Source organism: Brachionichthys hirsutus, chromosome 9 (genome assembly GCF_040956055.1).
Source record: "Brachionichthys hirsutus isolate HB-005 chromosome 9, CSIRO-AGI_Bhir_v1, whole genome shotgun sequence".
In the NCBI taxonomy this organism is placed as follows: Eukaryota; Metazoa; Chordata; class Actinopteri; order Lophiiformes; family Brachionichthyidae; genus Brachionichthys; species Brachionichthys hirsutus.
The window spans coordinates 4,488,076-4,499,278 of record NC_090905.1 but is presented as its reverse complement, the minus strand read 5'-3'; the positions used below and the strand labels follow the sequence as shown (position 1 = coordinate 4,499,278).

Sequence of the window (11,203 nt, the reverse complement as noted above, 5' to 3'; positions counted from 1 at the left end):
CACAGGGAGAGAGCAGATGGGAAGGTCGTGACCTTTCACCTGCAGCTGGCTGCGCTGACAGTCGTGTTGATGGAAAGGAAAGGAAGGGCAGCGGCCAGCGCTAACTCGTTGCTCTAGCAGCAGTGGAACAGTTAAATGAATGTGTAAAGAGACTAGCTAGTGAGACTACGGCGCATGTTTCCCGAGCAATCAGAGGCCAGACTCCCACACCTGGAGGATTCACAGCACTGATGGAACGCATAACTCACTCCTGAGCAGCACCGTTTCTCTTCCTGCAACAGACACGGCGTGTGGAACAGGTTGAACTACCACGCGATGCAACTCTTAACGATGTCGCTTGGGACTGTCTGAGGTCTAGCGCCGGCTGAGCGGACGGCTCTAGGACAGGCTGGCGCCGGAGCTGCTGGTGCCACTGTTTTTCCTCTGTCCGCTTTGCACCACGCTGGGAACCTGCAGGCCCGTCACTACGGAAAAACTGCCGTTCCACACCTAGGAAAGTCGCCACGTCAACAAGCAGTCTGGAAAACGGAGGAATGGAATGGAAAGGAAGGGCTTTGACGAGAAAAAAAAAAAATTCTCACCATGAAAGCCGGTATAACTGGCTGCTGGAACTTGGTTTTGAAAGTGTGCATCAACTGTTTCGCTTTGCTGTTGTAGAAAGACAGAACGCCTGCAGGAGGGAAAATACACACACGGCACTTAATTCATTCGTGTGCATCGACCAATCGGAGAACCGATGCAGAAGGGAGAACGTATCAATGCTGCAACGACTGACAGCGTTTCTGTGCAGCACCGACTCGAGGATTATGCATCTGCCATACCTTCGTCATAGTTGACGTAGACCCCTATACTGCTTGGGATGGGGCATTCCAGCGTGCGAGCCTTGTTGTTGTGCTTCGCTGTGAGGCTCTGCTGCAGCCAGTTGTTCAGGTGGATGCACCAGGAAGCGCTGCTTTTACCCAGCTGGTCGAAACGCCCGAGGTTCCGCAGGGCGACGCCCACGGCGAAGGCTTTGCTCTCTTTGTCAAATCGAACTTCCCAGTACTGTTGGCCAGCATCGATCACGGTGTCAGCTGTGATGACCCAAACGCACAGGTAGTACATATATACGTTATAGAACGTGTGAGTCCAGTCTGCTGAGGACGTTGGAACGTTGCGCTTCGGTATTCTCACCCAGAACTGTGTAGGACTCCGCTGTAAACCTGTCCCTGCCGGGCCGAGCTGTCGGTGCTCTCTTTGGTGACATGAGCGCTGACCTTGAATGTAGATGATGGAATTATTCTTGAATGCATGGCCATAGTGCTTAAGAGTTGTTTTTGACACAGTTTAATGGCACTGTAGGGCTTGCCGACCTGGCTGGCGAGTGCATCGGAGAGTTCGTTCGATTCTTCTCCTTGCGGATGTCCTGCATTTTTCCTCCGCAGCTGTCCCACTCCACAGTCAAGTCCTCCACCTTCAGGTTCTGGTGACACGAACTCGAGTCTAGTTTGAAGCTGAAGGCTGCAAATGAAAACGTGGTATACTTTTTCATACAACTTCGTTTCAGTATTCATTCAGACCATAAAAGACCCCGCAGACATGAAGTGACGCAGCGTACCCACCAGGGGTCTCTAGTGTAACCGGCTCAGAGAACTCTCCTGCCACAGCCTTGTTGCATGCTCTCACTCTGAATGTAATGTAGCGCGTGTCAAAGCGCAGACCTGCGAATAGAACACGCATTAGTCGTCCTCCTCAGACAGCAAATGTCTCGTCCCGGTCGTCTTCCTACCCGTGAGCGTGTGGTCCATCTCTCGTATTCCCTCCAGCACCATCCAGGGGTAGTCCTCCCTGATGCGAGGTGGGCCCTCGTGGTTTGTACGCCGATACTCTAATATGTAGTGGTCTATCTTGCCGTCAGGTTCTGGTAGGGTCCATAGTACACTCACAGTGTTGTCACATACCTGGCACTCGGAGACCAGGATCTCTGGCGTGGCAGGAACTGCGGAGGAGTGGGACTTTCAGAAAATCCGCCTCAACACTTTCAATAAAATATAATGCGAAATAAATCATTTGTATAATAATCATTATCAAGAAATGACTGATTTTGGCCACTTAGAGGCAGAAATAGCCCAAAACAATGTGACAAATAAACAGCAAAAAGTTTTATATTTATACATCCAGCTGATTCAAATCAGCATTATCTTTTATATGCAGTCGTGTTTGTGCCATCCATAGCAATATATTTATCTGCTCTGTTTTAGAGATAATTATTTACGTCCAGATGTTACAATTAACTATTATGTTGCTGCTGTAAGCGTTGATCTGTGTTAAATCGCCAGCTGACCGCTTAGATTTAGAGCAGAACAATGCTTCATCAGAGCTTCCTTTTATTTTGGCTGAAAACAGTTGTTAGCCCCTTCAGTAAAAATATGTTTAAAATCTCCCTTAGTTGATAAAAAAGTATTAATTCAACAATATAAAAGATAATTCGACCTTCCTATTTATTATGCAACTGGATTTTTGTTCCCAACTTACTACTAAAAAAAATTACTGCAATCAAAACAATAATTTGACGCTCAATCAGATCAATCAATTCAAATACGATGGTATGAATTATGTCAATTTTAGAATGACGCATAATAAATTAGAAAGCACCTGGGAAAATAAAGACTTGTAGAGAAAGTGTTTCCTTTCTACATAAAGATAAACGGTAAAGATATAGGAAGACTTTGGTTATTCTACTTACAGATGAAAGAAACGCGTAACTACAATAATTACATAAATGTGCTGTAACGCGGTGCAGTGCTGACTGGATTAAATGTGACACGGTCACTGGCGTTAGCTCCTCCCCTCCGCGTTTCCCTGCATAATAAGTGAAGCAGACCTGGGAGGAATTTGAGGCCCTGCAACGTTCCCCTCTCCTGGCTGAAGTCCACCATCAAGTGACTCATGTTGTCACTGGCTTTAGCCTTCAGGGAGAGGCGAAAAGCCGGAGCCATTGTCACGCTGCAGACAAAGAAGGATACACACACACACAAAAAAAAACACACAAACACACGGAGTGGAAACAAGCATGGGCCATTATTGAACTGGGTCAGAGAAAAGCAACACGGGGTGCTAACTAGACTTCTGTTAACTACCACTGATGCCCAGGGAGGGGCTGATACAGGCTGGTACAGACTCAGGAAGACAGTGAGAAACACAAGACGAAAGGCTCACGAGCGGAAAGTTTCCACGGTGCTTATCGTCTGTACGTCAGCTAGGGTGGCTAGAGAGTTCCAACGCATGCATGCTATGTATTATGAAATGGCTCTTTGGTTACAGGAGGCTAACACGAAAGGGAAAGCAATGGATAGCCGAGTACTATACCTATCCTTAATGTCTTTGGCCGCCTGGAGGGGAGAAGCAGAAGGAAAAGAGATACGGAGCGAAGAGAACACTGAGTTCACACAAAAACAAAAACTCACTGGCGATAAAATAACTGGTAGCGTGACAACATGAGCAGGATTCAATCCCGCATGCGGCCACTAGAGGGAACAGTGCAGTAGCGCGAGGCGATTCGGTTACCTGGGTGAAACCGCCAGTCTCGGAGGAACACAGCGTCTGATTGGCCAGCTCCAGCAGCTCCTCTGAACTCTCCAGGGCTTTGGAACAGGCGCTCAGCTGATTCTGAAAAACAGCGACTCGCACTCAGCGTCGCCTCGGCCAAGCTGCTGCGTCTCCGTCCTTGGCATAATGGACCACTGTGTTCCTCACAGGAGGAGCAGGCTGCATCATTTGAGAGTCAGGGCTTGGTCATGAGGCTGCAGAGGTTGTGGTGCAGAGACCAAACAATCCTCTAGAACACGAGATTAGTGTGTCTGTGAACTGCATCACGACGGAAATGTGTGTTCAAAAACGACTCTGATCAATTTCAATAATTAGATCATTAAAAATCTCTTTCTAGAAGAGCTAAAGTGAAGATTTGTTTGTCAATTCCTTTAAATTTTCCTTTTATGCATAACATATTTTATTTAAAATATCTTATATCTGGTTATCTCTTATTAACAGAGACCCGATTCAGGTTCTAATCTGGATGCACGCATCGAATTCTTCCTCGTATTTGCGAGACAAATCAAGATTTTGCAGCTTCATTTTTAGTCCAGCGCTAAAGGACCACGCGGCTGCTACACAGAAGAGAGAGCGATAAAGTCACACTCTGTAATATTCTCACTGGAAAAAGTAAACATCTAGAAATAAATAATCCTAAATGGATGCACGGCTGCATCTAACCTGCAGCTCGTAGGTGCGGCTGGCTCTCTCCTGTTTGATGCGAGTCGTCATGCTTTCCTTCATCTCATCCAGAACAGAGTGGAGGGAGGTGAACTCGGAATTCAGGTCCTCCTGGACTCTGGTGGAGTTCGCCTGGCGTCACAAAACAAAAACAAAAACAAAAACAAACAGAAACCACTGGAATTATTGTAACGGTTCCAACCGATAAAAAATAAATATGTGTTGATTGTGTACTATAGGCGTTAAATGTTTACTTCTGTATACCTCCAAGTTGTCGAGGCTCTGCTTGAGCGTGCAGACGAAATTTGAGATCTCCTCGTTCTTCAAGGCCAGCGTGTGGGTGATCTTTCGTAGCGACTCCTAAAGAAAGAGTCAAAAGAATTTTATTTGTTTTGCACATTTGACAAAAAAAAAATCATTCTTGAAAGAAGACTGCGACTGAGAAACACAACCCGACCCGACTCGACCCGACCTCCATCAGCTCGTTTCACTTACAGGCGAGGTTTGGGAAGCGCACGCCATGACTAGACATTTGTTGTAGGCAGGATCACAGGGAGACGTGGACTGCGTGGAGGGAGGGACACGTCACGGGCGGAAGGATGCGCATCCATAATTTAATAATGCAGCGTCCGCAGCCAACCCACGAAGACGTGGACGCGCACTGGCCTGATTGTTACGCGGATGGATGTGTTAGAAGCCACAGCTAGCGTGGATCGGATAGACCTCACCTTCACGCAGATAATCTGATTTAGATTAAAAGACCCCCGAGAACCTTGAGATATACGATTCCGCCCCGTGTCCGCAGACTCCCCAATTACGCAGCGTGCCCCGCTCCTTCCTTTGTACGCTACGCCCTGAAACGGCTTCCCTCATCAGAGACACCTGTCCCCCCCCCCCCCCGGGCTTACCTTCTGCTCCCCCATGTCGCCGCTCCGTCGCCCCCGCCGCAAACACCGCCGCTATTTCTCCTCCGCCCCGCGTTTATTCGGTTTTATTAGCACCGCGGAGTTGGTACTGATGCTGCCCGAGCGCGACGCATCTTCGACCGGCCACCAAAACGCCTTCGGGCCGAGGTGTTTTGCGCGCATGCGCCAGAGGAGGATTGTGGGTCCTGGTGTTTCTGTTGTGTGGGATATGAGTAATGCTACCTTCAAAGACCGTTGGAGATATTAAAACAAGTTATGTTCCAAATGGTTTAGCCACACAGAATTATTCCAAGAATAGTAAATAAATGAAATAGATACTGTCAAATAACGGCAAAAAAAAGAAATAAAATCTAAAATAAATAGACTACAGTTAGTTAAATAAAACAAGTGTTTTGATACCAGGGGTGTTGGAAAACTCAAATATTATAATATTTGAACACGGAGAGATTTTTCAAGAGAAAAGCTTCTTTTATGTAAACCTGCCTTTTGGAAGGGATTAGCAATATTATTGTAAATATAAAGTTAATGAGCTACAGTATATCACAGGGCCACTCATATTTATGCAACTACTTCCCTGTCAAACAGCCCTCAGCTCATTTCTGTGCACGACATTGCAGACAAGACCTACTTTCAGTGCCTTTGTGAAAACGATGTAAAGGTTGAGGTTTCTGAAGATACTCACCTCCTATAAGAGACGCTTCCTCTTGAGGCCTTTTTTTCTTCACTGAAGCATGAACAGAGAACACACAAAGGCTTATCATGATGCTGCATCCTGTGACCTAAAATGAAATCAAATTTATAGCAGAAATCTGGAAATCAGAATTACATAGTAGTTAGATTCCAGGCTGTAAAGTGAACTGACTAATTTTATGATGATTCAATATCATTTCAATATTCATCTGCAAAACTCTCCTTCAAGAATAAGATTGTTTTCTCATCATTTATCTCTTCTTGTCTCTCCTGTAGATCCTGTAGATGCTCTTTCTCCCACAGGACTCAGGCCTCTGAGTCCTGTGGGAGGCTTTCATAAACCGGTTGCATCGTCGTTATCACCATCATAATGAATCAACAAGATAGCACATGTATATGCTGTATTTTTTGCCTCTTTGAGGGATTTGCTGTCTGCCACCAATTTGCCCAAGTGTCTATCAGTAGGATACATATTTTTAGTAATGAGGTATGATGCCCTAAACAAACAAAACAAAAGTCAAATACTAGGGTTCAGACGCATCTTCAGTCGATGTGTATGTAACTCCGTAGGTTGGTATTGTGAGAATACAGTAAAAAAAAAAAAAAAAAAAACTCCCCCTCCCTCCCACACATGCGGGTGTAGTTCTTATATATGTAGACAGGCAGACGTAGACGTCTCAGAGATCCACCACCGCATGAAATTATGAAAATGTGGCTGAAACAATCAACTCTGGTGTTCTTCACAGGTGAGTCCTTTTCTGTAGAAGCAGAACAGAAAATAAATACCATAAATAACATAAATTGTATTATAATACCATATCTTTGCAGTTGCAGCCATGATATCAGGACAAGACCCCGTGACTCTGGATGACAGAAAACAAAGAACTGTGAGAGTTGCTTTTGGATCCCCTCTGAGTTTAAAATGCAAATTAGAAATGGAGGGATTTCAGTGGTTCTGGGTGAGCTGGTATTTTAACCCCTCTGGAGCTTCATTCAACGAGACGCACTTCTTATTTAAGATGAGTTATAACAAGTCTTCAAAGACCTCCACCATGACTGAGGATGATGGGGAAGAAGCTTTGTACAATTTCACTTCAAATGCTACAGACCAGCACAGCGGATGGTACTTTTGCAGTGTTACAACAGTTATACCCAAATATTCTGAAAGGACAAGCACCGGAACAGAAGTAATAATTTGTGAGTATTACATGCACCTTATAGCACCCTAGTTCACATTCATGAGCAGAAGATAAACATTTAATAAATGGCTTATAACACACTGCAATTACAGTTGTGTAAAGTCTTTATTAATTTACATCATCAACAATTAAAACCTCTGTGATTTTTTTAATAGTATTACAATCCCCTCTTACTGCATTGTCACTCGTCAGCTGCTCATACGCCAGCTTCCTCTTTTAGATGCAGTCAGGAAGCGCTTTATCGATAAAAGCAACATTACACTGTAACTACATTACAGTAGCCTCTATTACATGTTTGTATGTCGCTTATAGCTGTTCAATAGAGGTATGTAAAGCATAGCGAAACACAACATCATAATAGGATTCAGGCTACTTTTGTACTCTAATACCTTGATGCTTCTTAAAGCGTTTTGTTTTCTTCATGGCAGCAAAGGCTGTGGAACACACAACGCAACGGCCATTACCAATTCCTACAAGGAAACAAGGTGTGTTTTTTGTGTGCTATTGTCACCAGTAATGCAGGAGTGTTGGCAACATTTCCTCCTTGCAGAGGTGACGCGACCTCTGAGTTTAGGGGTCTAGTCTATTTTAAAGTGTTGAGCTCTTATTCTGTGAGATGTGAACTTCTACCCATTCGGGCGCTGTGCAGATAGATGAAAACACGTTAAATCATCTTTTACATTCGCCAGTCTGTGATACTGAAGCGTTGAATTGTTCAACCCCCACGTTAGTAGGTTTACTAACAAAAGTTATTAATATCTACCAGCTGTTTGTAATAAGAAAATAAAAACAAAAATAATTTACATAGCTCAACTAAACAATTGCAAGTCTTTTTTCCCCAGATATAATAAAAATGCTACTTTCACTAGCTGCTACAATCTCAAAGTGACTCAGTCTCTTAATGACAAGCGTCTCCAATATCTTGTCGAGACCGTTTTACTTTCTATGGCGTTTAGCAAATGAGACACGTAGCACCCAGACAACTTCTGCAAGTGTTCCTGAGGAATATTAGCCCATTCCTAAAAGTCTTTATTTCTGTAATATTCCTGGGTTTTTCCTGTAGAATTGAAGTCTCTAGAACGATCCAGGACTTCTTCGGAAACCATGTTTTGGTGAACATTAAGATATGCTTTGGCAGAAATTATGCAAATATGAGAATATATCTATCTATCTATCTATATATCTATCTGTCTATCTACCTATCTACCTATCTATCTATCTATCTATCTATCTATCTATCTATCTATCTATCTATCTACACATATAGACTTGATTAAAGTGAAATAAAGAAAAAGACTCATTTAACAGATGGACAATTGTGTATACAGAATGACCTTAAATGGACGTAATATGATCAAGTTTCAAGACAACGTTATTCCCTTACAGCAACTGGATCTCCTGCAGAGCATTTCCAGCCAGCCAAATGGTGGCCGTGGGTCACGTTGGGGGTGTCGGCTCTCGTCTCGATCATTCTGCTGATCACTTGTGTCTCGCTGCGAAGAAGATGCGGCAGAAAAAGAGGTACTGGTCTTGCTTATCAGTTCGAGTATTTAGCTAATCCTCTACATGAGACTTTACAACATCTATAGAATTTAAATTAGCCATGCATTGCCTGTAGGCAGGAGGAGCAGCATGACTTAGATAAAAAGTGCTCTGATAAAAAGAGGTCAAGAAGAAACAGCCTCACTCAGAGTGAACACCACTTAATTTAAGTTTTGCAATGAAGCAACGAGGGCCAGCCAGATGGAGAGTACCAGTATTTGTGTGAGTTAGGTTCCATATGTCTGCTTGACACAGAAAGATTACGTGCTGTGCACCTGAGAGTGGGCAGTTGAGCAAGCCAGTGGTTTGTGTGGTTGAGCAGCGTGAGACTCTGCATTGTAAAAGGAGGATGCATGAAGCCGCTGGGCTTATCTTGTGAAGCTGAAGATAGAGGGCAGAAAAATTAACATTTTCAAAACAGAGCACCTTTAAAGACAGTATCCTCAAGAGAAGCGGAACAAAGTCAGCTGTGGTTAGGGCCCTCGAGAGGAAACAATTAACAAATCTGAAAAAAATTAAATGAAACCATCCGTAATGCATGTTTATTTTTTTATTTTTTTGCTTTTGAATGCAGCAGAAGAGCCCATCTACAGAAACACGCACAATGTCAACAAGCAGCCCTCACCCAGACCAAGACCGGACCACCTGAATGTGGGCGCCTCCACTCAAAGCCTCCGGAACCCGAGTCACAGCGGGGGGTGTGATGACGGCAAACGGAGATAAAAACAGTGAAGACATTACTGACTTCTGCTCGTTTGTAGCCTTGCAGCACCCTCTGCCAAAGGAGGCAGTTTGGTAACGTCATCCTCAGGAATGACAACAGGAGGAATTCAGGTGATATGAGCCAGCATAAGAAAACAGTGACTTTCAATGGATGGAGCATAATCACATGGGGGGACTCCACTCCACTCCAGCTGGGAGTCAACAGTGCTATCCACAACACCACCATGAACATTTTTATAGAGTTACACACAGGCCCCCTTTCAGCATTCTGAGGTCGTGGGAAGTCGTGGGCCTTCACACAATTTTGTTATGTTAGCATAATGACAATAAAGAATCGTGAACGCTGGCTAATTAACTCCATCCTCACGTCATTTCCTCGAGTCACACAACTCATTCGGCTTTCCTTTAATCACATGTGGTCATTTTACTCTGGCGTCATCCACGCTTGTGTCCAAATGGTAATAAAAAAAAAAAAATCTATGAAATCAATCAACTGCTCAAAGTCACGTTCACGTCTCAATTTATCATCTCACTGGTTGCCATCCTTTAATTCCATTAAGGAAAAAAAAACATATTTAAATCCAAAATCTGATTAATTGCTTGCAGGTTGCAGATTTGACAGAAAGTATTCATTCATTTACGGTTTCCGTGCAGCAAAGCCACAAAATGAATGTAGAATTTGAGAATTTTCAAATAATTTAATGGCTCCTGTTCGCACACATATATACAGACTCCAATCAAAACCAAATTTTAATTGATCCTTCCAACCTGGACACAGTTCAACTTTGACAATGGGCCTTACAGCGCCCCCTACAGAATAATAAAAAAAAAGATTTTACAGGGACTCAAAAAAATAGTTTTCCAGAAATGAATGACATTTTGCAGAAGATACCTTCGGCTTTGATTCTTCTTATAATTTCATATTTTATTTTATATTCAATTTGTTATATCCTGAATATGGATTAAAATTAATACTGAAACACGCGCATCATAGCGTCACCATTTCTAAGTGGAATAAAACAGCTAAATAAATAAAAGGAGCGGTCGACGAGGCGCCGGTCAGAAGGTCGCGCATCCTCATTGGTTGTGAGTGAGTACAAAGGTACGATCAAAAGTCACGTGACCAGGCGCTGCCTTCCGCTGCGCGCAGCCAAATGATCTCTCCGAGATAAAACGTTACAGGTGGAGCGCAAAGTCGGATCCGAGGAACCCAGAGTGGCGTCTCATCCGTTCCCGCAGATCCCGGTGACTCCCGGTGAGTGTGAGAACCGGAGCAGCGTCCGGATTTACCGTCCCACAGGTTTGTTTTTTATTTTTTTTCCACGGTGGTGGATCATCCAGCTGCTTGTGGGAAGTAGGATTGGGCAACCAGCTGGGTTTAGAGGCGCGCTCATGCGGCGCGCTTTAACTTCGCTGTCTCTTTTAAGATTATAATCCTAATCTAATAATAGCAGCAGAAACTAAGCCCCATGTTGGATATGCGATTACCGGACATTTAACACCGCGGACAGACCGAGGGGGGGAAACTTCCAACTAGTGGATCGCTGCTGCGACGCAAAGCAAAACAAGAGACTGCTGGTTTGATTCCCGTCAGGAAAGCGCTTTGGCACAGATAAACTATAACTTCGCTTACTTTATCCCGCCTGAACAACAAATCGGCAGCTATTAAATCTGATTTCCTGCAAATGTGCGCAGCAGATTTATTTCCAATTTGAGTAAAGAGAGCAGCAGCTTGTTTGCAAAACGATCAACAACCATTTGCGCTGCATATTCGAACCAAACATCTTCACGCGTCTTTAGTTTTACGAACTGAATATGGAACCGGAACCAGGCGTTTGCGTTTGCAATTCATCAGCCGGATGGTTTACGAGT

General features: G+C 44.0%; 1 protein-coding gene and 1 long non-coding RNA gene across 2 annotated transcripts; one reads left to right on the top strand and one right to left on the bottom strand.

The window, feature by feature from the left end:
- Window positions 1-378: 378 nt before the first annotated feature.
- fsd1 (fibronectin type III and SPRY domain containing 1) lies at window positions 379-5,174 on the bottom strand. Its single transcript, XM_068743719.1, has 13 exons — window positions 5,160-5,174; window positions 4,516-4,611; window positions 4,252-4,383; window positions 3,547-3,648; window positions 3,349-3,371; window positions 2,864-2,985; window positions 1,769-1,978; window positions 1,602-1,700; window positions 1,353-1,500; window positions 1,174-1,256; window positions 822-1,073; window positions 582-670; window positions 379-489 (listed from the first exon to the last, which is right to left on the bottom strand). The coding sequence occupies exons 1-13, from the start codon at window positions 5,172-5,174 to the stop codon at window positions 379-381; spliced, it is 1,482 nt and encodes a 493-aa protein (XP_068599820.1).
- A 1,870-nt stretch (window positions 5,175-7,044) lies between these two features.
- LOC137899888 (uncharacterized) lies at window positions 7,045-9,671 on the top strand. The gene is made up of 4 exons (XR_011105655.1): window positions 7,045-7,064; window positions 7,495-7,551; window positions 8,453-8,587; window positions 9,183-9,671. It is a non-coding gene; the product is annotated as an uncharacterized lncRNA (long non-coding RNA).
- The last annotated feature ends 1,532 nt before the right edge of the window (window positions 9,672-11,203 follow it).